Source organism: Bos mutus, chromosome 13 (assembly GCF_027580195.1).
Source record: "Bos mutus isolate GX-2022 chromosome 13, NWIPB_WYAK_1.1, whole genome shotgun sequence".
Classification (NCBI taxonomy): Eukaryota; Metazoa; Chordata; class Mammalia; order Artiodactyla; family Bovidae; genus Bos; species Bos mutus.
The window spans coordinates 71,186,743-71,213,381 of NC_091629.1; the positions used below are offsets into that span (position 1 = coordinate 71,186,743).

Here is a 26,639-nt window from a genome sequence, read left to right on the forward strand (position 1 = left end):
GGTGTCAGGTCAGGTCACTCCAACCACCTCCTGGGCACCCATTCTGGGGACCAGGCAGAGAGCTCAGGCCTTCAGGAGAGTGATGGCAGTCACCCTGGGCTTCAAGAGTTAATCGCCCCACCTTACCTGGTAACGAGACCAGGACCTGCTGGGTTTGACAAGCGGGGCCAGTTCCAGTGGTCCAGGGGACCCATGATTGAACAGGCCAAGCTGGAGCTCCTCCAGACTCACTCTGCCATCCCCATCTTGGTCCAGCTTGTTGAACAGGTCTTCAGGTTCCTAAAGAAAAGCGCCTCAGGCATCTGCTCAGAGGCTGCTCCCCAGCAGCCTTGACTGCCCCGCCCAGGCCCAGCCCCCACCCCACCAAGCCAGAGGCTTGCTATCCAGCACTGGCTTCCTGGCTGGGGCTTGTGAAATCCACACGCCTGGTCAGTTTCCACCCAGCTGAGCATCCCGCATCTCCCAAACACCCACCTGAGTCTGCTGTGAGGGAGTCTGCTGGACGGTGGGACGTGTGTGTGCGGGACACGTGTGTACGGAATCCCAGCGGTTCAGGGTCAGCAAGGCAGAGCCCATCCCATCGCACTGCCCCCTCCTCCCCTGGGCCCCGAAGGAGGGAAGGGCTGAACACAGCTGCCAGGGTCACAGCCAGATGCTATGGGCACAACCTTTGGGCTGGGCAGTAGGCCTAGGGAGACCAGAGAGGGGAGACAGCTCCAGGCAGAGGAGGGTCCTGCGTGAAGGTGGCCCGAGACGGACCCTCAGCACAAGCCCTGGGAGTCAGCACAGGATTTTAGATCAGACAGTGACAACTGAATCAGTGTCTGAGGGTGAAGGGGTTTTCTAGGTCCAGCACCAACCACAAAGACTCAGCCCTTTGGGGCGGTCCATCCCATCCCCTCTCACCTCCTTCACCAGGCCCTGGAGCCCAGTGCTCTGGCAGACCAGGGCCAGCTCCTGCTCGGGGAGGTGGCCGCTGCTGCCCGCACCCAGCTCTTCCCAGAGGCCCCAGACCCGGCTCTCGGGGGTGTCGAAGGAGTGGCTGCAGGGCTTCCGGGGCTCCCGAAGACCTCAGAACCCCAGGTTGGCAGCTGGCCTGAAGCAGGGGAAACACACCAAGGCGGTACTTTACTCTGAAATCAGATGGACTGACAGATGGGCAGAGGGACACATGTGAGAGTCAAGCTTCCGATGGTGGCAACACGGGGCTCACTGTGCAATTCTTCCAACTTAATTCTATGCAAAATTTCACAATAAAAGGGGGACTCTGCTGCACGTGGGGAAGGCATTTTCTGAAGGGAGCCTACAGAAGCTGTAGCACCAGGAGCACACCTGCAAGCTTTGTACTTAGAATAAAAGGGCCAGATTTAAAAAATTAACGTCTTGAAGGTCTTCAAACCTGCCCAAAGCAAAGAGCACAGTCCAACAAAGGCCGATGACCCTGTCCCTTGGGCAGCCTCTCGCCCTGGCTTCATCTACCCCTGTTTGTTCTTGCCCATGTATTTTTTTTTCTGTAATATTTATTGGGCTGCTCTGGGTCTTGGTTGCTGCATGTGAGATCTTTTTAGTTGTGGCATGCAAACTCTTAGTTACAGCATGGGGGCTCTAGTTCTCAGACAAGGGATGGAACCCGGGCCCCCTGCAATGGGACTGTGGAGTCCTAGACAATAAATCACCACAGAAGTCCCTGGCCCAAGAATTTGAAGGCAAATCCCAGCTGCCGTGTTCTCACCCCTGAGTGTTTCATATGCACTCCTGACCCCAGTGCGACGATGGCCCTACAACCCAACAACGACGTCCCAGTTCTCTCCCAAGTCTCCCGACAGCTGATTTCTTCAACTCAGCATCAACGCAGAACCCTCCCTGTGTGTGTGGCTACTCCCCCAGAGTCGCTGGGTCACCTCCCGCCCCCCCCAGTCCCTGGGCTCCTGCCCTCCACCCCTAACATCTCCTGTAACCTGGAACTTAGCACCAAAGGCTAGTTTGGATGCAGGGTGAGTGTTATCTTTTTCTTTTTTTTCCCCAGCAAAAATGCCCCGAGATGGGCTGTTTTCCATACCACCTCACATCAGGAGCCACAGGGGTCTTTGAGATGCAGATTCAGCAGCGAGTCTGGGTGACAGCTGGCCTGGTTTCATAGCCTTTCTACGTTAGCCAGGTGGCTTACTGAGGTTTCTGAAGCTTTGCCAGAGAAACACCCTTTGGGAGAGGACAGACCTTGGGGTGCCCACAAAGAGCTCTCTTTAGATAAGCAAGGCTTCAAAGCAGAGCTCCTTCCACACCCAGACTGCACCACCCTGCCTGACACAGGATGAGGGTCACCTGCACCTAACCAGACCCCGGCTCCTGGTCAGTGGTCTGGAGGTCTCCAGAGAGGAGTCATCTTGGCGTTTACTGTGATAACCCAACTAATAATCAGAAAGTCCTTTCCTGAGGAAAGCTAAGCCTCCATGCTCAGGAATGATGCTGTATATTGGGTTGAGGAAAACACAAGGAAAGGGCCACTTCCAAGACCCCTTCCAGCTTAAAACATCTGAAAGTTCTATGGAAAAATGGAAAAACAGGGACTTCTCTGAAGGTCCCATGGTTAAGAATCCACCTTGCAATGCAGGGGACTCGGGTTTGATCCTTGGTCATTGGGGGCAGGAGGAGAAGGGGACGACAGAGGATGAGATGGCTGGATGGCATCACTGACTCGATGGACGTAAGTCTGAGTGAACTCCAGGAGTTGGTGATGGACAGGGAGGCCTGGTGTGCTGTGATTCATGGGGTCACAAAGAGTCGGACACGACTGAGCGACTGATCTGATCAGGGAACTCAGATCCCATGTGCCATGGAGCAACTAAGCCTGTGCCCTGCAACTAGACAGAAACCTGTGCACTGCAATGAAAGATCCCAAATGACGTGTGAAGATCCTGCATGCTACCACTAAGACCTGACACAGCCAAATAAATACATTTTTTTTTTTTTGACACAGTTTTTTTTGTGGTCTGTAACCCTCCGGGCTCCTTCCAAAAGAAAGGAAGAGTATGAAATGGTCAATATCCATTCTTAATATCCCTTCTGTTGTTTCTATTAATTCCCTGAGAGAAGGTGAGATATTGTCTTGTTCACTGCATCGCAAGATAGCACCTAAACATTTTCCACAGGTAGGTGCTCAGTAAGAATTTGTTGAGTGAGTATGAGGATGACTAGTACAGTGTTTTGATGACTTTCTGCCACAAAACTTACATTTGTTAGGAATTAGGAATGATATTTTAAGTCCCTCATCTAGTGACTTGCAATAGGGCAATATCACCCATAAAAGGTGTTTTAAAAATTATGAAGGTGTTTCTGGTAATAATAAGGAATAGGAGACACCAATGATATTTAATATGTGAAGGCCAAAAATGCATAGGAATATTTTACATAACATAGCATTGTTCTTGCAGGTACAGCACTTGGGCTTCCCTGATGGCTCTGACGGTAAAAATCTGCCTGCAATGCAGGAGATCCAGGTTTGAGCCCTAGGTCAAGAAGATACCCTGGAGAAGGGAATGACAACCCATTCCAGTATTCCCGCCTGGAAAATTCCATGGACAGAGGAGCCCGGAGGGTTACAGTCCACAAAAAAAACTGTGTCAAAAAAAAAAAAAATGTATTTATTTGGCTGTGTCAGGTCTTAGTGGTAGCATGCAGGATCTTCACACGTCATTTGGGATCTTTCATTGCAGTGCACAGGTTTCTGTCTAGTTGCAGGGCACAGGCTTAGTTGCTCCATGGCACATGGGATCTGAGTTCCCTGATCAGATCAGTCGCTCAGTCGTGTCCGACTCTTTGTGACCCCATGAATCGCAGTTACATTTTGTGGTCCAGGGGTTAAGTCTCCATGCATTAACTATAGGGGATACAGATTTGATCCCTGGCCAGGGAAGTTCCACCTGGCAGTTGGTGCAGCTTCCCCCCAAAATTATCTTCCTCTTTCAAGGTCTTTCAAGGTCCTTCCATGAAGCCTCTTATAAAAACGACTTATCTATATTTATTTATTTATGGCTGCACTGAGTCTTCATTGCTCCATACGAGCCTTCTCCAGTTGCAGAGAGTGGGGGTTGCTTTCTAGTTGCGGGGTGTGGCCTTCAACTGCAGTTATGTTAATACTGTTGACAATATTCTCTTCTCTTGGTTCCGAGCTTGACATAGAGACAGATATCAGGAGTCCAAAAAATATTTGCTAAAAATAAGAAACAAAAAACTGCCTTGTAGTATGGTTATCTGTACATTTGATTAACCTGTAATCCCTACTTTATCCCCATTTTAAGCAATTTAACAGTTGGGTCTCTATTTTACTCATTTATCAGTTTGCTTCAGAGTCAGGTACAATGTCGTATACTTATTGTTCTATTTATTTTTCAGGAAATAATTGTTAAATGTCTACTACCTGCTAGAAACTATAGGTGCTGAGGTAAAGCACCTTAGTTATGGAATTAGAGAACCTGAATTCAAATGCTATCCCTTCTACTCACTGGCTGTGACATTGGGCAAGTTTCTCAGAATTTAAAGGCCTTGAGTTCCTTATCTGTAAAATAATGGTGACAATATGATTATGGGGGAGGGGATGATGATGGCTAATGTTGTGTGTACTGGGCCAGAATCAGGATCAAGAACTAATGTTTTTGACATCAAACTTCAACTATAAATTGATTAAATGGAAAAAAAAAAAACAAATAAATACATTTTAAATTTACAAAATAAACAAATAAATAAAGGCAGGAACCAAAAAAGGGGGAAAGCAATTCTGACACCAGGGCCTGTTCTCAGGGCTGGCAGAGAAGGTAAGTAAGTCCTGTGAGGTCTGACGTTAGTGTTTGTGCAGGAGGGTCAGTTCTAACCTGGATGGAAAGAAGCACCCAACCTGTCTCTGGGCAGAGAGCCCAACATCACTCAGTGGATAACCTCCCCGGAGCCCTTCCTCTCATCCCCTAGATTTAGTCTGAGTCCAGGGAATGTAGGAAGTGATTTTTGGACACAAAGAGGTCCATCTGCTTCATCCAGTAGCACAGACACTTGGTTCATTCACTTGACATCCCCACGCTCAACACAGAGCCAGCAACAGCCTCGGCCCCTGAGGACCACAGTCTGGACGGTGCTCAGCACCAGTGCAGACCTCTCACTCAGGAGAAGCTCCAGGTCAGTTCTGGTCTCCCGCTGGAGCCGTGGTCCTGCACATTCTGCCCTGTGACACACGCTGGTGAGAGGTGTCCTTAAGGAACCCGCACACCCACATGCTGATGCACCCAGCTTTGCTAAGCACCTGTGACTGCCTTCTGGGTGCTCCGCCAGGTTCCCAGGACCAGAGCCACGTCTCACCCTCCACTTGGGGCACATGCAGGGCCTCTGGTGAGTGGGGAGGCTGCTGGCCCAGGCCTGGCACATTAGGAAGGAGTCCCCTGGCCCATGCCTGCTGGTCGGGAGGATCACTATGACCCTAGCCAACCAACTCGCTGCTCTCTTAGCCAGCAGCCCCTGCCCAAGGGTCTGACCTCAGGAATCTCAGAGCTGGGACCTCCCCAGGAGAAGGGCACCCCAGAGAGACCACCCACACTGGGCACCTCCCAGGAAATTCTCTTTCGCTGGCAGCCTGCTGCCTGACAGCCCAGCACTGACCAAAGTGGGCATTTACCACAAGGCCAGGCTTTACCTTGGGCTTCAAACAATTCATTCTGAGGCTCCTTTGTGCTGTCGGCTTCTTCATCAGACTTGAGACTCTGGAAAAACAGAAAGAGAAGGCCATCAGCCACGATTAACCTGCAGGGGGTGGATCTGCCCTGTGGATAGACTTTTTGACACGAAGGCCCGAAGCCTCCCACAGTGGACAGCTCAAGGAGTCTCAGTGGGGGCCCCGGAGGCATCCATCGTGAGCCCACCAAGTTGTGCAGGGTGAGCCTTGGTCCAAGGGCTGGATGCGGGTGACTGTGGCTGTTGCACACCTGCCCTTTCTACCCTCAGTCGATTAGCCTTCCCCTCCTCCTGCAGGGCCAGGGCAGGGTGGTGGTAAACAGGACATGCTCCGAGACCCTGTTTCTGAAGGAGGATGCTCTGTGGCCAGAGCTGCCCTGCAGATAGAGAGACCCAGAGACACCTTAAAACAAAATGTAGGTCCCCAAATAGCCCCTCTTCCAGTGATGAGATGCCCTCTCCCATCCTCCTGTGTCATGTCATGTGAGCAGTGACTGGGGGGATGTGCCGAGGGCGGGGTCCACCCACCTCCACGCTTTCCAGGGATGCAGAACCACGAAGCTGGCTCCTCACACTGGGTATGGCCGGCTGCTCCAGTAAACCTGGGGCTCCACCTGCAGCGCCACAGGGCTTGGGCTGGCTCTGACGGCCGTACCACTTAGAGCTGCTCACGCACTTTGGGGGCACAGCCCGGGAGGCAACTGGAAAGAAATGGGAGGCGTGTGAGGCTCTATAAAACAGACTCCGGGCCCACTTGTGCTTACAAAGATGCAGATTCGGAGGTGCGATGTGGCTCTCGAGGACAGACAGAGAAAATGCCAGAACACAGGGAGTGGCCAACATGGGGCTGGGGCTGAGACAGCTAGGCTGGGAGACAGAAGTTTCCATCCTAAACTCTTGGTGTTTCCACGCAAAATATGCTTTTGTTATGTGATAGAAAACTAATTTAAAAATCTAGCTTTTTACATAAAGAGGAGACAGGACTTTCCATCCTAAACTCTCAGTGTTTCCAGGCAAAATATGCTTTTGTTATGTGATAGAAAACTAATGTAAAAATCTAGCTTTTTACACAAAGAAATAACCTTCCAATAATCCAAGTGCTCTGGAGACCAGAAGGTCATTTCTCACCCACCTGACCCCACCCCACTACAGGACCCCACCTGGACAGGACACAGAGGCAAGGACCTCAGCACAGTCAGGGAGGCTCAGACTCCGCATGAGTCTATACAGGGCAGAGGCAGGTGTGGACTTCAGCTAGGGATTCATGAGGCTCCCTTCAGCCCTAATACACCCCTGCACTTCCTTCTTCCCTCCTTACCTGCCCACATCTGTGGAGCAATGGGGACTCCGCAGGCAGAGAAGAAATGACACTGCCTCTGCAGGAACCTGTGTGGCCAGAGAGACTGGGGAGTGGGGGTGCGGCCTGGGCTGTGACAGGAGAGAACACAGGTTCGAAGGGAAGGAACCAGAAGGGGCCAGTGGGAGAGAAAGGCATAGGGTCCCAGGAAGCAAGGCCAGGCCAGGAAAACAGACCATTTGACACAGGTGGTCACGCTCCCAGGGACCACGTACCACCTCCCTTCTGTCCTCCTCACCCAAAACTGGCCTGCAGCCCCTGACCTTGGGAGCATCAGAGGAGGAGGCTGGGTCCAACCAGGCCTCCAGGAGAAACAGTGATGCCGGTGACCCAGAGAAACTGAGGACAAGGGAGGAGTCTGGGGCGGAAGATGCTGAGTTCCATGTGACAGAGGACATCTACGGCGGGCTGACCATGTTCCTGGACCCTGTGAGGTTATCATGGGCAGGGTCTGGCCCTGTAAACTCTCCCCATGTGGGATTCCCGGGGCTGCTGGAGAGGAGACGGCATTCCCACTGACAGGGAGGAAATGGGAGGCTTGAGCACCCCATGCAGACAGCAGGGGCCTGCACACAGGCTCCGCGCCTGCGCTGGTTTCTGTCTACACACAGGCTGTGGCTGGTTGCTGAGCAGGGAGCAGCGGGAAGAGAAAGGCCGTGCCAGGTGGGAGTGGGCAGCGGGGACACACTCGGGAAACCAGGGGGCCTGACGGCACATGGACCCCCGCCTGGGGCTCCGCACTCCCCGCTCACCGGAGGTCGTGAGCCAGCACCACACCTGCGCCCTTGGCCTGACTGGGCTTCGGCCTCTCCTCTCCTGAGATCCCTCGGTCCGCGTCCGGAGGCCCACCTGCCCTTGCTGTGGTCCCCCCATTCTTCATTGTTTCAGCTGCTCAGCACTTTCCTCAGAGCAATGAGACGCCCAGAAATCACACATTAGAACCGGTTCATAAATGTTCTCTGAAAGTGTCACCTCCTCCCTCCACCAGGGGGAAATGCGTCTTCAGGAACGTGTCCACGCGGCAAATCAGGCCAGGAGGGGGCAGCGTCTCACCACCCACAGAGCACAGAGCTGTGGCCTCTCAGTGGGAAGCTCTGGGGGTCTCGGCCAGTCCTCACCCGCTGCCCAGACAGCCGGCAGACCACAAGGTCAGCCGCGCCCTGTGCCTCCTGTGTGCGCGTATTTATTCATAGGAGCAGAATACCAGACTCTGCAAGTTAAGAATACGTAGGTTTAGGATCTCCCTGATGGTGCAGTGGTTAGGACTCTGCATTGCCAATGCTGGGGGCAAAGTTTCAATCCCCAGTCAGGGAACTAATATCTCAGCATGCTGAGAGGCATAGCCAAAACATTAAACAAAAAAAAAAAAAAAAAAAACCAACAAAAATATTTTGGTTATGTGTTCTGTGATGGCCTTCACTGAATGAGCAGAACTACTGAGAAGCAGAATGTTCTTCAAAACCCCAGGCATTTGGCCCCAGGGTGCCACGCACATTCCTGGAGCATCAAAGCACATGTTTCAATCATGTGGCCTGAGTTGGTGGGAAGGACCAGCAGGCAGATTAGAAAGCCGGAGAGAGGGATGCTGTGGGCTGGCCGGGGAAGCAGGTGAAGCCCATGGGGGAGACCGGGAGGGTGGCCTCCTGGGAAGCACACAGCCCAGGAGGGCGGGGGCAGGGCTCGCTGGGCTCTCACCACAGAGGCCGCCTGTGTGCACCAGCCCTGGCCGAGCCACCTCAGGCAGGCCTATGACTGACCCACCAACTGACTGGGTAATTGAGGAAAGCTCTGAAAACTGAAAGAAGAGAAAAACAACACAAAACAAAACCGGGGTTGGTACAGAAAAGCACCAGTCATGAAGAGGACACAAGTTGCCAACTCACAGGAGTTCCAGCACAGAAAAGGGAGCAATGACACGGGCGTGGCCCTTCTCAGGCACCTTCATGCCCAGGATCACACGATCACATCCCAAGTCAGGAAACGCAAGTGGCCTTCTTCCCACCTCACGGAAGGTAAACTTGAGACAAAGCAACCAACGACCCGACCCTTCAGGTCCCAGGGCAGCCGTTGACAAGCTGGCTCCTCCCCCTGGTCAGACTCTTCCCCCGGTCAGACTCCACCCTTCAGACTCCGCCCCTGTCAGGCTCCTCCCCCTGGTCAGACTCCACCTCCTTATCAGACTCCTCCCCCCGACTAGACTCCACCCTGGTCAGACTCCTCCCCCGTCAGGCTCCTCTCCCCCAGGTCAGGGCTCCCACATGGCTCCAGCAGGAGGCGGTGGGACACCAATGGATTTCAGCCCCAGGGGAGGCCGCAAGTGCTTCCCCAAGGGCCAAGCTCCAGACTAGAAAACCTCACCTGAGTAATAGGTATGATCAGCCACAGGATTTGGGGGGTTGGGGTGGGCTGGGGGCGCTCACTGGAATCTACATGAAAGGTACATAACCCCCAAACCTCCCAATGGCACCCACTGCCCCAGTCATGCACCTGCTCCCGACCAAGGCCCCAACCGGGGTGTGGGAACAGACCAGGGGCCTGTGTGGGGCAGACGCCTCAAAACCCTGACTGGTGGTGGAGGGAGGGACCCGCTGGCCACTGCACTCGCCCTCCCAGCACTCCTCAGATGCAGCCCCGACCGGTCATCCGGCCAGAGCACAGCAGGCGCTGCCAGCCAAGGGGTTGGCCCATCTTCTAAGGAGCACGTCCGCCATCACCTTCCCACTGGACCCACAGTCCATACCTCCAACCAGGCCTCCCTCCAGAATTCTCCCTCCACCTCCTGACCAGTTTCAAAGCCCCTCTTCACTTGTTTTGAAATACTACCTTTGTTCCACTGGCCCCACTGGAAACCAGGATTCTAACAAGTCCGAGGAGCACAGAGCACTATTGTCTGAGACAGAAGACAGGCGCAAGTCTGGCTCAGCTGGTGGCATCCTGCTTGCTCCACAAGCCTCCCAGCCTGGCCAGCACCTCACACCTGCACAGCACTTTTGATGACCAAATTCTTCCACTCCTCCATATACACTTTATCTTGTTCACACCCTTTGCTCTAAGAACATCACTTGATATTACTTGACGTTTGTGAGATTGTGACTTATAATAAATATGAATTTGGTCTTCCTCCCATCCCTTGCACAGCTTTTAAAACCCTCAGAATTTCCTAAGTGATGAGAGCAACCTCACCCAAGTTTATCCTGATGAAGTGACTTTGAGAACCAGACCTTGAGATGGGCTGGTTGCTAGAGAAACCTATGATGCGATTAGAGGTTGGAACTTTCAGCCCTACCCCGGTCAGAGGCTGGATGCTGAGTTCAATCACTGATGCCCCATCACTGGATCAGTCATGATTGTGTAATGAAGCCTCCATAAACCCCAAAAGGACGGGATTCAGAGAGTTTCTGGGTTGGTGAACAGGGGGAGACTGGGGAAGAGTGAAGCCTGGAAAGGGGGTGGGGGCTCTGAGCCTCTTCCCACAAGCCCATACATTGCTCACCCTGAGTTATATTCTTTTGTAATAAACAGCTGATCCAGTAATGAGTTTCCCTGCATTCCATGAGCTGCTCTAGCAAATTAACTGAACCTAAGAAGACCAGAATGTGGTCCAGTGGAGAAGGGAATGGCAAACCACTTCAGTATTCTTGCCTTGAGAACCCCATGAACAGTATGAAAAGGCAAAATGATAGAATACTGAAAGAGGAACTCCCCAGGTCAGTAGGTGCCCAATATGCTACTGGAGATCAGTGGAGAAATAACTCCAGAAAGAATGAAGGGATGAAGCCAGAGCAAAAACAATACCCAGTTGTGGATGTGACTGGCGATAGAAGCAAGGTCTGATGCTGTAAAGAGCAATATTGTATTGTAATCCTGGAATGTCAGGACCATGAATCAAGGCAAATTGGAAGTGGACAAAAAAGAGATGGCAAGAGTGAACGTCGACATTCTAGGAATCAGCGAACTAAAATGGACTGGAATGGGTGAATTTAACTCAGATGACCATTCTGTCTACTACTGCAGGCAGGAATCCTTTAGAAGAAATGGAGTAGCCATCATGGTCAACAAAAGAGTCTGAAATTCAGTACTTGGATGCAAACTCAAAAATGACAGAATGATCTCTGTTCGTTTCTAAGGTAAACCATTCAATATCACAGTAATCCAAGTCTATGCCCCAACCAGTAATGCTGAAGAAGTTGAAGTTAAACGGTTCTATGAAGACCTACAAGACCTTTTAGAACTAACACCCAAAAAAGATGTCCTTTTCATTGTAGGGGACTGGAATGCAAAAGTAGGAAGTCAAATACCTGGAGTAACAGGCAAATTTGGCCTTGGAATACGGAATGAAGCAGGGCAAAGACTAATAGAGTTTTGCCAAGAAAATGCACTGGTCATAGCAAACACCCTCTTCCAACAACACAAGAGAAGATTCTACACATGGACATCACCAGATGGTCAACACCGAAATCAGACTGATTATATTCTTTGCAGCCAAAGATGGAGAAGCTCTATACAGTCAGCAAAAACAAGACTAGGAGCTGACTGTGCCTCAGATCATGAACTCCTTACTGCCAAATTCAGACTTAAATTGAAGAAAGTAGGGAAAACCACTAGACCATTCAGGTATGACCAAAATCAAATCCCTTATGATTATACAGTGGAAGTGAGAAATAGATTTAAGGGCCTAGATCTCATAGATAGAGTGCCTGATGAACTATGGATGGAGGTTTGTGACACTGTACAGGAGACAGGGATCAAGACCATCCTCATGGAAAAGAAATGCAAAAAAGCAAAATGGCTGTCTGGGGAGGCCTTAAAAATACCTGTGGAAAGAAGAGAAGTGAAAAGTAAAGGAGAAAAGAAAGATATAAGCATCTGAATGCAGACTTCCAAAGAATAGCAAGAAGAGATAAGAAAGCCTTCCTCAGTGATCAATGCAAAGAAATAGAGGAAAACAACAGAATGGGAAAGACTAGAGATCTCTTCAAGAAAATTAGAGATAGCAAGGGAACATTTCATGCAAAGATGGGCTCGATAAAGGACAGAAATGGTATGGACTAAAAGAAGCAGACGATATTAAGAAGAGGTGGCAAGAATACACAGAAGAACTGTACAAAAAAGATCTTCAAGACCAAGATAATCACGATGGTATGATCACTCACATAGAGCCAGACATCCTAGAATGTGAAGTCACGTGGGCCCTAGAAAGCCAAAGCTAGTGGAGGTGATGGAATTCCAGTGGAGCTATTCCAAATCCTGAAAGATGATGCTGTGCAAGTGCTGCATTCAATATGCCAGCAAATTTGGAAAACTCAGCAGTGGCCACAGGACTGGAAAAGGTCAGTTTTCATTCCAATCCCAAACAAAGGCAATGCCAAACAATGCTCAAACTACTGCACAATTGCACTCATCTCACACGCTAGTAAAGTAATGCTCAAAATTCTCCAAGCCAGGCTTCAGCAATACGTGAACTGTGAACTTCCAGATGTTCAAGCTGGTTTTAGAAAAGGCAGAGGAACCAGAGATCAAATTGCCAACATCTGCTGGATCATGGAAAAAGCAAGAGAGTTCCAGAAAAACATCTATTTCTGCTTTATTGACTATGCCAAAGCCTTTGACTGTGTGGATCACAATAAACTGTGGAAAATTCTCAAAGAGATGGGACTACCAGACCACCTGACCTGCCTCTTGAGAAACCTACATGCAGGTCAGGAAGCAACAGTTAGAACCGGACATGGAAAAATAGACTGGTTCCAAATAGGAAAAGGAGTTCATCAAGGCTGTATACTGTCACCCTGCTTATTTAACTTCTATGCAGAGTACATCATGAGAAAGGCTGGGCTGGAAGAAGCACAAGCTGGAATCAAGATTGCCGGGAGAAATATCAATAACCTCAGATATGCAGATGACACCACCCTTATGGCAGAAAGTGAAGAGGAACTAAAAAGCCTCTTGATGAAAGTGAAAGTGGAGAGTGAAAAAGTTGGCTTAAAGCTCAACATCCAGAAAACGAAGATCATGGCATCTGGTCCCATCACTTCATGAGAAATAGATGGGGAAACAGTGGAAACAGTGTCAGACTTTATTTTTGGGGGCTCTAAAATCTCTCCAGATGGTGACTGCAGCCATGAAACTAAAAGACGCTTACTCCTTGGAAGGAAAGTTATGACCAACCTAGATAGCATATTAAAAAGCAGAGACATTACTTTGCCAACAAAGGTCCGTCTAGTCAAGGCTATGGTTTTTCCAGTAGTCATGTATGGATGTGAGTTGGACTGTAAAGAAGGCTGAGTGCCGAAGAATTCATGCTTTTGAACTGTGGTGTTGGAGAAGACTCTTGAGAGTCCCTTGGACTGCAAGGAGACCCAACCAGTGCATTCTGAAGGAGATCAGCCCTGGGATTTCTTTGGAAGGAATGATGCTAAAGCTGAAACTCCACTACTTTGGCTGGGAGGGATTGGGGACAGGAGGAGAAGGGGATGACAGAGGATGAGATGGCTGGATGGCATCACTGACTTGATGGACGTGAGTCTGAGTGAACTCCGGGAGTTGGTGATGGACGGGGAGGCTGGGTGTGCTGCGATTCATGGGGTCACAAAGAGTTGGACATGACTGAACGACTGAACTGAATTGAACTGAACTGAACTGAACTGAAGGAGGCCATGGGCACCTCCAATCTTTAGCCAGTGGGTCAGAAGCACAAGGTGACAAGCTGGGCTTGAGATTGTTGTCTGAAGGCAGTGCGGTCTTAGCCTGTGGGGTCTGCAGCTGTGTCCAGAGAGATGGTGTCAGAATGGAGTTGAACTGCAGTACACCTAGCTGGTGTTGCAAAATGGCCTGATGCAGGGGAAACTACAGAGATCTAGTGACCAGAAGTGCCAGGGTATGCAGAGGATTTTGTGCAGTGCAGAAGAAAACACAAGACTTTCCCCTTATAGAACCACTGAACAAATAAGGAAGCCAAATAAGAAAACACCCAGGTGCTGGTCCCAGTCCATGCAGCTGGGGAACATAGACCTGCTGCGTTGTTCAGGTACAACTTCATACTCCAGAAGTCACAGAATCACGGAAAAAGATGTAAAGAAGACCAGAAAGGCCTCTTACCTGACTCCAAAGACCCACTGTCTTCATCTGAGGAGGCAAGACCAGCCTGGGATGACAACACAGCTATGAAACCGTCCTTAAATTCCTCGAAGTTAACCTGTGAATTTGAGAAAAGTGGTCAAGACTGCTTTCTACAAGCCACATACGTAACACACTGGGCTTTGAGGTTTTCTCAGATGGAAGATCTTATATTGCCTTCAGCACTGAGGACATTTATTTTTTCAAATATTTCAGTTCAGTTCAGTTCATTCACTCAGTTGTGTCCGACTCTTTGTGACCCCATGAATCGCAGCACGCCAGGCCTCCCTGTCCGTCACCAACTCCCGGAGTTCACTCAAACTCATGTCCATCAAGTCAGTGATGCCATCCAGCCATCTCATCCTCTGTTGTCCCCTTCTCCTCCTGCCCCCAATCGCTCTCAGCATCAGAGTCTTTTCCAATGAGTCAACTCTATGCATGAGGTGGCCAAAGTACTGGAGTTTCAGCTTCAGCATCATTCCTTCCAAAGAACACCCAGGACCGATCTCCTTTAGAATGGACTGGTTAGATATCCTTGCAAATATTTACTTAAGGTTTTAAAAAACTGAAGATATAGTAAGGCAATTAAAAGTGAATCATATATAGCTTTTATTATGTTGAGGTATGTTCCTTCTATTCCTGCTTTCTGGAGAGTTTTTATTATAAATGGATGTTGAATTTTGTCAAAGGCTTTCTCTGTATCTATTGAGATAAGCATATGGCTTTTATTTTTCAATTTGTTAATGTGGTGTATTACATTGATTGATTTACGGATATTGAAGAATCCTTGCATCCCTGGGATAAAGCCCACTTGGTCGTGGTGTATGATCTTTTTAATGTGTTGTTGGATTCTGATTGCTAGAATTTTGTTAAGGATTTTTGCATCTCTGTTCATCAGTGATATTGGCCTGTAGTTTTCTTTTTTTGTGGCATCTTTGTCAGGTTTTGGTATTAGGGTGATGCTGACCTCATAGAATGCGTTTGGAAGTTTACCCTCCTCTGCAATTTTCTGGAAGAGTTTGAGTAGGATAGGTGTTAGCTCTTCTCTAAATTTTTGGTAGAATTCAGCCGTGAAGCCGTCTAGTCCTGGGCTTTTGTTTGCTGGAAGATTTCTGATTACAGTTTCAATTTCCGTGCTTGTGATGGGTCTGTTAAGATTTTCTATTTCTTCCTGGTTCAGTTTTGGAAAGTTGTACTTTTCTAAGAATTTGTCCATTTCTTCTAAGTTGTTCATTTTATTGGAATATAATTGCTGATAGTAGTCTCTTATGATCCTTTGTATTTCTGTGCTGTCTGTCGTGATCTCTCCATTTTCATTTCTAATTTTATTGATTTGATTTTTCACCCTTTGTTTCTTGATGAGTTTGGCTAATGGTTTGTCAATTTTATTTATCCTTTCAAAGAACCAGCTTTTGGCTTTGTTGATTTTTGCTATGGGCTCTTTTGTTTCTTTTGCATTTATTTCTGCCCTAATTTTTAAGACTTCTTTCCTTCTGCTAGCCCTGGGGTTCTTCATTTCTTCCTTTTCTAGTTGCTTTAGGTGTAGAGTTAGGTTATTTATTTGACTTTTTTCTTGTTTCTTGAGATATGCCTGTATTGCTATGAACTTTCCTCTTAGCACTGCTTTTACAGTGTCCCACAGGTTTGGGGTTGTTGTGTTTTCATTTTCATTCATTTCTATGCATATTTTGATTTCTTTTTTGATTTCTTCTGTGATTTGTCGGTTATTCAGCAGCGTGTTGTTCAGCCTCCATATGTTGAAATTTTTAATAGTTTTCCTCCTATAATTGAGATCTAATCTTACTGCATTGTGGTCAGAAAAGATGCTTGGAGTGATTTCAATTTTTTTGAATTTACCAAGGCTAGATTTATGGCCCAGGATGTGATCTATCCTGGAGAAGGTTCCGTGTGCTCTTGAGAAAAAGATGAAATTCATTGTTTTGGGGTGAAATGTCCTATAGATATCAATTAGGTCTAACTGGTCTATTGTATCATTTAAAGTTTGTGTTTCCTTGTTAATTTTCTGTTTAGTTGATCTATCCATAGGTGTGAGTGGGGTATTAAAGTCTCCCACTAGAACACTTTCTAACACCATACACAGAAATAAACTCAAAATGGATTAAAGATCTAAATGTAAGACCAGAAACTATAAAACTCCTAGAGGACAACAGAGGCAAAACACTCTCCGACATAAATCACAGCAAGATCCTCTATGACCCACCTCCCAGAATATTGGAAATAAAAGCAAAAATAAACAAATTGGACCTAATTAAAATTAAAAGCTTCTGCACAACAAAGGAAACTATAAGCAAGGTGAAAAGACAGCCTTCAGAATGGGAGAAAATAATAGCAAATGAAGCAACTGACAAACAACTAATCTCAAAAATATATAACTCCTGCAGCTCAATTCCAGAAAAATAAAAGACCCAATCAACAAATGGGCCAAAAAGCTAAAGAGGCAATTCTCCAGAGAAGACATACAGATGGCTAGCAAACACATGAAAAGATGCTCAACATCACTCATTATTAGAGAAATGCAAATCAAAACCACAATGAGGTACCATTTCACGCCAGTCAGAATGGCTGCGATCCAAAAGCCTACAAGCAATAAATGCTGGAGAGGGTGTGGAGAAAAGGGAACCCTCTTACGCTGTTGGTGGGAATGCAAACTAGTACAGCCACTATGGAGAACAGTGTGCAGATTCCTTAAAGAACTGGAAATAGAACTGCCTTATGACCCAGCAATCCCACTGCTGGGCATACACACCGAGGAAACCAGAATTGAAAGAGACACGTGTACCCCAATGTTCATCGTAGCACTGTTTATAATAGCCAGGACATGGAAGCAACCTAGATGTCCATCAGCAGATGAATGGATAAGAAAGCTGTGGTACATATACACAATGGAGTATTACTCAGCCATTAAAAAGAATATATTTGAATCAGTTCTAATGAGGTAGATGAAACTGGAGCCTGTTATACAGAGTGAAGTAAGCCAGAAAGAAAAACACCAATACAGTATACTAATGCATATATATGGAATTTAGAAAGATGGTAACAATAACCCTGTATATGAGACAGCAAAAGAGACACAGATGTATAGAACAGTCTTTTGGACTCTGTGGGAGAGGGAGAGGGTGGGATGATTTGGGAGAAATACATTGAAACATGTATATCATATAAGAAACAAATCGCCAGTCCAGGTTCGATGCAGGATACAGGATGCTTGGGGCTGGTGCATTGGGATGACCCAGAGGGATGGTAGGGGGAGGGAGGTGGGAGGGGGTTCAGGATGGGGAACACGTGTATACCCGTGGCGGATTTATGTTGATGTGTGGCAAAACCAATACAATATTGTAAAGTAATTAGCCTCCAATTAAAATAAATAAATTTAAATTTTAAAAAAAGAGTCATAAGCCCTTCACCAAAAAACACTATTAACAACTCCATAAAAGGAAGTTAGATAACATAATTAGAAAAAAGGTGCAGAAAAGACGTGTCTGATGACCACAAACATTAACACACAAAGAAATATCCATGCCTTCATTACCCACCACGAAAGAGAACATGCCAGCATGTAGGCTAGTCCTCCACCAAGGTTCCTTTCCTGATTAAATCCCCCGCCCCTACACTGGGGGCAAAAAAAAGCTCTGAACAGTCACATATATGTCCCAAGAGTTTCTCTGGAGTATACGCACCTAAGAATGGGATTGCTGAGTCACAGAATATACATTCATATCCTCTCGGTAAATTGAATCTTTTGTCACTATACAATGCCGACCCTCTTCAGTTCAGTAATGCTTTTTACCCTAGAGACTAGCTTTCTTATGGAGCTTGAAGCTTTCATATTAACCAGTTTTACCCTCTTCAGGGACAACACAAAGCCTGTCTGATACTTTTGTGCCTTTGTTATCATTTATTTTAACTCCTTACAAGATATTTTTGTTTTATATAGTCAGTGTTCATTTAGAATTATTCAAATATTTGCCACCTTGTTTTTCATTTCTTCCTTCATTTCCAACCTTCTGCCTGGGATAGTTCTCCATCTATTTGAAATAGATCTTTGAGACTTGTGTGTTTTCTTAAGTATGCTGGTGCTAAGCTCTTTTAGTGTGATTGTCTGAAATGTTTTAATTTCACTTTGATTCTTTTTTCAGCAAAAACATAATTTATTAAAAGAATATTGGAAATGATCCAGATGTGCCTAAAGAAAATGGGTAAATAAACTGTGATTCAGTCAGACAATGAAAGACGACAACAGGGGGAAAATAAAACACTGACAGAGACAACATATTGACACTGACCGACACTATCTGAATATAGATTGCAGACATGATACTGAATGAAAGAACCAGAGGATGCACTGAGCATGTGCTGTATACATCCACCTGTATATAGTTCAGAAACAGGCAAACAAATCTATGCTCTTCTCATCAAGATGGCCAGAGGGACTACAGGGGCACCTGAGGAGGGATGCAGGATGCTGGGGGCCCAGGTATGCTTGGAACGGATGTTCACTGAGCTGCACACTTCCCAACTCTTTTCTCTACCTGTGCTTCACCTGAAGTCACACAGAAAGAAATCAACACAAGAGATACTTGTAGGTCAAAATGCTAGAAAAGCAGGCCTGGGGCTGTAGGTCCAAGCATGCTCCCCACACCTGGCACAGAACTCGAATGAGCACATTTCTATTGCTGCCTCTGAGCACTAAACGCAGCTGTTGGCTGTGGAACGTCTCTACCTGGGTTACACACGTATCAGACTTGAAGGTGGACTGCTCATATGTGTGTTTATCTTCTGGATCCCCAACTAGCTAACACATTGTAAATACTCAACAAATGTCTATCAGATGTGTTGGTCTCTATATCCTTTCAAAACTGAGCAGAATTCACCTTCTCAAGGAGACATTCTTTCACCCTTCTACTTTTTAAAAAAAAAAAGTTCTATTGATTTACTTTTGGCTGTGCTGGGTCTTCTTGCTGCATGCAGGCTTTCTCCATTTGTGGCGAGTGGGGGCTACTCTTCCCTGTGCTGTATGGACTTACCATTCTAGTAGCCCTCACTGGAAGGTGGGCGTGAATTTGCTAAACTGCTAATATGACAAAGTCTGAAGCCTCTTCTCTCTTTTTTAGGATGATGCATCAATTTCATCAGGTGGATCTATTAATGTATTGTTGTTCAGTCACAAGTCATGTCCAAATTTTTGCGACCCCATGGACTGCAACACACCAGGCTTCCCTTGTCCCTCACCATCTCTCAGAGTTTGCCCGAGTTCATGTCATGTCGGTGATGCCATCCAACCATCTCATTCTTTGTTGTCCCCTTCTCCTCCCCACCCTTAATCTTTCCCAGCATCCGAGTCTTTTCCAATGAGTTGGCTCTTCCCATCGGTAGCCAGAGTACTGGAGCTTCAGCTTCAGCATCAGTCCTTCCAATGAATATTCCAGGTTGATTTCCTTTAGGATTGACTGGTTTGATCTCCTTTTGATTCAAAAATCTTCTCCAGCACCACAATTCAAAAGCATCAATTCTTTGGCACTCAGCCTTCTTTATGATTCAACTCTCACATCCATACATGACTGCTGGAAAAACCACTGGATCAATACTAGAAAGAACATTCTTGCATAGCTTTCATCTCACAGAGATATTATATTGCTTTCATTTTACACTCCTACCTTCTAGATGTTGCCTAGCACATAATAAGTGCTCAAAAATACTTGTTGAGGGACTTCCCTGGTAGTCCAGTGACTAAGACTCCAAGCTCCCAATGCAGGGGACCCAGCTCCACCGCTGGTCAGGGAACTAGATCTCACATGCCGCAGCTAAGAGTTTGAATGCCCCACCTAAAGATCCCACATGTCACAGGGAAGACTGGTGCAGCGAAATAAATAAATAAATATTTTAAAAAAACACCTTGTTGACTACATGGGAGTGGAATGAAACGGCCATTTTGTCTGATCCAATCTCAGATTTCTATTGCATCTTTGATAATACTTATCAGCTTTCTTCTGAGCCATCAAACAGGAGGGGATTTGGGAATTCTCTGGTGGTTCAGTGGTTAGGACTCTGCACTCTCACAGCCAAGAGCCCAGGTTCAACCCCTCGTTGGGGAACTAAGATCCCACAAGCTGTGTAGCGTTAACAACAACAACAAAAAAGAAAGCAGGAGGGAATCTGATGGCTGAGTGTGCTGCTGTTTTATCTGATACCATTTGACTGTGTTTCTGTGTCCTCTCCCATCACAGCTCACAAACGGAGGAGGGGCCAGGATAAAAAACATCAAGGAAACCAGATAACCTGTTTATGCTGTTTTACCCAGTGGTGATTTTCACAAATGTGCCTTTTGCTCACCTAGCCCTTGAATGCAATTCCAGGTGATATCAAGAGGGGCTAGGACATGAGCGATCAAAATCACACCTGATTTTTTTCCTGGCCACACCACGAATGGCATGTGGCATCTTAGTTCACCAGCCAGGGATGGAACAAGTCCCCCCTGCAGTGGAAGCACGGAGTCTTAACCGCTGGACCATGAGGGAAGTTCCCACACCTGAGCCTTAAGTCCATAAAGAAAAAGCAGTAGAGGGGAAGGTGACCGAGCAGGGTAAGGCGGGCGTGTGAGGCAGAGTCCTCCTCGCCGCAGGAGCAGCTCTGCTGACAGCACTGACCACCCGGGCTCTGGGGGAGTAACAGGAGTCAGATTCGCCTAGAAGCTCCCCCGGGGCCAGCAGAGAGGGGTTTTAGGTTGTTCTTCAAGAACCAACTCAGGCTGGAATTTTTTTTCTCATTCAAAATGAGACCAGTTTTACTAAGTTCTGTGGGGGGAAAAATACTCTTCCTTCAAAGGTAAGATGAAGTGCCTGTAATTATAGGCACTGCTTTTTTATTTCTGTTTTTTTTTTTTTTTCAGTCTGTGGGATCTCAATTTCCAAACCAGGGATTGAACCCGGGCCCAGATTCCTAACTACTGGACCACTAGGGAATTCCCAGGCTCTGGTTTTAAAATGAACACGCGTACCTCCCTGGTGGCCTCGTGGTTAAGAATCCGCCTGCCAACGGAATGGACATGGGGTTCGATCCCTGGTCTAGGTAGATCCCTCATGCTGTGGGGCAACTAAGCCCAAGCACCACAACTACTGAGCCTGTACTCTCAAGCCGAGGCTCTGCAACAGAAGCCACTGCAATGAGGAACGAAGAACAGCCCCTACTTGCTGCAACTGGAGAAAGCCTACACGCAGCAACGACAGAGGGCAGCAAAAAAAAAAAAAAAATTCATTATTACAAGCATAAAATGAATATGTTACATCTGGACACATTTAAGAAACAGAACACCAAGAAGCTTCTCAGTGTTCCCCTCAGGAAAGCAAGGCGTGCTCCAGGCTTCAGATGACCTTTCTAGGCGACCTTGAACTTCCTAGAGAAAAGAACTCCACGCACACTTTCTTCCTATCTGGGACAGATACACTCAGAGGGCACCTCTGAAGGCAGGAAGCCTTCGTTCCTGCAACAGCAACGCGCGATGTTTTGTCCAGCTGCTGGACAAATTTCACACTGGGCAATTTTATGAGACAATCTGCCTTCGAGGTACTTCGAAGCTGCCTCTGAATGACCCAGCACGTGAGCTGTACACAGACCACTGTGCTTTGTGAACCATCCATAACAACCTTCCACTCCCCGGACAAATCAGCCGTTAAACATCTTTCTGGAAAAATGGAACAAAAACAAATCTCTGGAAGTTACTACGCTTAAAAAAGGGCAATCTTAAGAAACCCCTTTCTACAACACAAGAGTTCCATAAAAGGAAAAATAGCATCCCATTTCCTCCTAACTTTCCTTTGATGAGTATCTCTAGTCAACTGGTGTTTCTCAGACGCCCATAGCTGTCACCACGGGCTCTCCATACTTTTCTCTGTGAGAATGAAGTCCAGTACCCACCCTGGCAAACTGGTTGTTTCCGAGAAGTGTGTGCAGGAGGACAGGCAGCTGTTTTTCCAGATGGAGCTTCAGGCAGAGCTGGGTCAGCTCCTCCCGGTCCAAGAAGCCTGTCCCCGTGGTGTCACAGCTGCTGTAGACGTCCCTAAGTTGCGAAACGTAGTGGTTCTCTTCCTCTTTGTCCATCCCATCGCAGGCCACGTGCGGGACAGGAAGATGCCGCGCCGTTGGACTGGCCCTCGCCTCCCTCCACTGTCCTGGGGCGCCAGGCAGTGTGGTCCAGGGCAGGGTAAGAGCTGGGGTGTGGGCACCAGGGTCTGCTCAGGGTGCGCAAGGCTGGAGGAGGTCAGTGAGGCTAGAGACGTGTTTGCAGGGAATCCATCCTCTACTGGCTTGAAAAACCAGAATTACTTTGTTCTAAAAAAAAAAAAAAAAGTACCTAATACAGAATAATCAGGAAAAAAACAGGTAAGTATAAAGAGGACCAAAGTCATCCAAAATTTCATCACCTAAAAAAATATCATTATTACTATTTTGGCAAATATTCACTCTGTGTTTTTCTCTATGCACTTACACACAGGACCTACTGGGTGCCTGGCACTCCTGCCCTAGGATTCCAGTCTTGGGGAGAACTCAGGTGTGGGGCTGGAGGTCAGAGGGCACCGAAAGCCCTCTCAAGAGAAGTGATGAGCCAGCCCTATCCTGAGGGGGCTCGCTGGACCGTAGCCCCCTCCCAATTCCACTCACGGGCTGATTCAGGGGCGAGGGCCCCCCCCCTTGGCCCACTGTCACCCCGGTCATGCCAGCTTTGCACATCACAGTTGAGTCCTGGCCATTCAGAAACACTTCTTTTCCTCTCCTTTCCCTCATCCCTAGGAAACTGAGACCCTGACCCAACAGAGCAGGTGCTTTGTCTTCGGCCATCCAGGCATACGCCATTGGTGATTCAGACCAGCATCCTACAGGTCAGGCACAAAAGACCCTTCAGGCGCCCTTTGCTAGGACACTTCCTAACCTCCATCCAAGATAAGGGCTAGACTGGCTGGCGTCCCGGACCTGCTCCCTGGCCGCTGGGGAGGGGACCCGTGATGGGGGACATCCCTTCGTCCCTCCACGCCCCTGCGGCGTGCTGCGCCCCTCGAGGGACCAAGCATGGGCGATCGACTGTCCTCGCCACAGGCCGAGAGGGTCAGCTGGGTCCCTGGTGATGCCTCCCCACTTCCTCGCTTTGTGGGTTGCCGCTGCCCCAACTCCTTGTGCTGGCTTTAGGCTTCCCAGGTGATGCTAGCGGTAAAGAACCTGCCTGCCAATGCAGGAGATGTAATTATGAGATGTGTGCTGGATCCCTGGGTTGGGAAGATCCCCTGGAGAAGGAAATGGCTACCCACTCCAGCATTCTTGCCTGGAGAATCCTCATGGACAGAGGAGCCTGGCATGCTATCCGTCCAAGGGGTCGCAAAGAGTTAGACACAACTGAAGTGACTTAAGCACAGCACAATACTGCTTTCAAAACGCTGGGAAAACTATTGCGAGAAAGGAGTCACTGCTTCGGGTCACAGGAGCCATCCTTCCACCCCAGGATGGGGGTCTTTTTTCAGCCAAGATTCAACATGGCAAACCTCAGCGCTGAGATGGGGCAGGAAGGTTTGGAAAAACTGAAAGGGTGCCTCCACCTGGGATATATGCCAGGGCTCATCAACCACGCTGATGTCCCTGGCCTCCCCAAGACTCGAGAGTCCTAGAAAAGGGCAGGACAAGTCACTCCAGTGACTCTAAACACCTCGGAACTATGACATCTTTTCTACTGTGCTCATCACACCACAAAGGACAGCAGAATCACCATCCTGTACACGGGTCCCCAGGTTCCCAGTTGCTCAAATCCTGTTTCCAGAAATGTTTCCCCTCCCTCCCTCCTGATGGGGAAAAGGGATCAACCCAAACACAGAACAAGAAGGTGAGAAGAAGGGCTTTACCCTGTCCCTCCCAGCAGGGAGCCAGGAGTATATTACTCCGACTCTGTTCAGACTCCCCAGCCTGTGAATGGGGTCAAAGAACGCTGTCCCCTAGAATCCCCACGCAGGACCCTGGAAGGGAGACAAAGGGGACCCTCAGGCGGGGTCCGGTGCCCTGCACTGTCCCACCCTTGGCACCCAGGCCTACTCACCTGTGAAGTGCAGGCCTCACAGCCAAGTGATCCTTATAAATAATAGAACGTCCAAGGCCCTCTTCAGTTTCTCTCTTCACCCAAGCTAAATTATTTAATCCTTTCTAGATTCTACAAATACATAAAGGTCCGCGCATGGAAATCACTAGAAAGACCAGCCACATTCAACGTTCCAGATAAAGAGGAGCCATTGGCTTATTCCGGTTTGATTATTTTGAAGTTGGAATCTGTAGATTCTCAGTAATTTGAATGCTATAAAACTTTATTTAAAATTGGAGCATAAACTTTGCTACCAGGTGAGGCAAAAACCCTGTTTTCATCCTGGGGAGAAAAACCTGCCCTCAAACAAACTGAACACTGGTTAAGAAACAGTGGTTGACCAGCACTCTGCAGGACCACGCAGCCCTCTGGAGGCCATGAGGGAAGGTGTAGGTTTGCATTTAACTGGAGCACAGCGATGAAGGAATTTAATCCGTGGCCCTGGAAATCTGCTGGGTATCAAGACAGGGAGAAGGACTATGGCCTCTCACAAGCAGCTGGGTGTGCTGTGTGGAACCAGAGCATTGCAACCCAGAACAACTCCAAACAAGGTCCTCCAAAAAATCCTGTAAAAGTGTGCCAACCCAGAACAAGCAGCACCAAGGTCGCATTCTAGATGGCATGTTCTGTATCTGGAGAGATGTTACAACTCTGATTAAATATTGAAGCCCAGCCTTGGGTTCCAGAAAAGCAGGTCTGGGCACCATGTCAAATAGCCTTGGGATTGGTAATCAAACTTCACACTTCAGCAGTTCTGAGCTTTAAGGATTAATCTCTGCATTAGCTGTTTTCATGGCTTTTTTTCTTATTTTTCAAAACATATACTATTCACTTACTTTGCCAAGGTCAGCCCCATCTCAGCGATAAAGCTTGAGAGGCCATCACTTTTATCAAAGGGATTTTCCAATCCCAACAATATAAAAAAAGCTGATGCATCATTTAATTGGCGATTAACATAGTCTTTGCTCTTCCTACAAAGTAGTTATTTAGACTGGGCAAAAACTTCGCACTTCCAAAAGATTTTTTTTTTTTAATTTATTTGGCTGCACCAGGTATTAGTTGTGGCACGTGGGAATTTTTAGTTGCAGCATTTGGGATCTGGTTCCCTGACCAGGGATCTAACTCAGGCACCCTGGACTTGGGAGCAGAGAGTCTTAGCCACTGGACCACCAGGGAAGTCTCCCTAAAGATTTTTATAATCACATGTACTTATATTCATGCTGGGATTATAGCCATACTCCCAGTGGTTATAAAACATCTACATAATTAGTTGATATATATCTTGCCTGGAAAATCCCATGGACGGAGGAGCCTGGTAGGCTGCAATCCATGGGGCTGCTAAGAGTTGGACACGACTGAGCGACTTCACTTTCACTTTTCACTTTCATGCACTGGAGAAGGAAATGGCAACCCACTCCAGTGTTCTTGCCTGGAGAATCCCAGGGACGGGGCAGCCTGGTGGGCTGCCGTCTATGGAGTCACACAGAGTCGGACACAACTGAGGTGACTTAGCAGGAGCAGCAGCATACATGAGGTTATCCACATAAGGTTCTACATATAAAAATGAGCTTCTCTATGTTTATCACTATATGTATGCAAATACAGAAAACCTTACTCTCAGTATCAATATCAGCTTCTACCTTAAATTCAACTAGCAAATTCTACCATAAAGAAAGCAATAGTTTCTCTTCTTTACTAAAAGTAGCCAGTAGCAGTGTAGAAGAAATGACGGAACTGGAATACTACAATTTTGAATCCCTAGTGTCAGAGCTGATAGGCTACAGATCATCAATGTGTGAGTAAAAACAGCTGGTGCGGGGGGAACTCCCCTGGTGGCCCAGGGGTGAAGACTCCTAATGCAGGGGGCACATGCCACACTGCAAAGCCAAAAAAATTTTTAAATGAGAAACGGGGGAATGGTGATGTCATGCAAAGTGGCAGGGGAGGAAACTCCACCAGAGCAAAACTGAGCCGTAAAGAGGGACTGGAAGGAACTATTTGAAACTCTAGAACCAGATCAGACACAGCAAGGTGGTGAAAACAGGCTGTTGATCTCTGTAAGAGAGCGGTGAGCAGGAGCCAGTCACTACCCTCGACGCCGTGGGGACCAGAGCCATGAGGACAGCAGCCCAGAGTCCTTTGGCTGGAACAAGAGCGGGCAATCTGGACCATGTCACCCAAAATCTGGAATTGTGTGTTTTGTTGGTGACTGAGGACGTGGAGCAGATTCTGGCCTTGGGGTCAGCTTCCTTGGGCTGCAGTAGCTTCCCTCAGAGCATCTCTGTTATTGCTGTTTAGTCCCTCAGTCATATCTGACTCTTT

At 47.7% G+C, this 26,639-nt stretch overlaps 1 protein-coding gene across 1 annotated transcript in view; it reads right to left on the bottom strand.

Moving 5' to 3' along the window:
• The window catches only part of NINL (ninein like), a 98,294-nt gene that overhangs the window by 38,416 nt on the left and 33,239 nt on the right, over positions 1–26,639 (bottom strand). The window contains 7 exon segments of the mRNA XM_070382043.1: positions 127–279; positions 907–1,055; positions 1,058–1,096; positions 5,678–5,744; positions 6,244–6,416; positions 14,168–14,264; positions 22,118–22,531. Coding sequence (XP_070238144.1) covers positions 127–279; positions 907–1,055; positions 1,058–1,096; positions 5,678–5,744; positions 6,244–6,416; positions 14,168–14,264; positions 22,118–22,300 — 861 coding nt within the window. The 5' untranslated portion in view covers positions 22,301–22,531.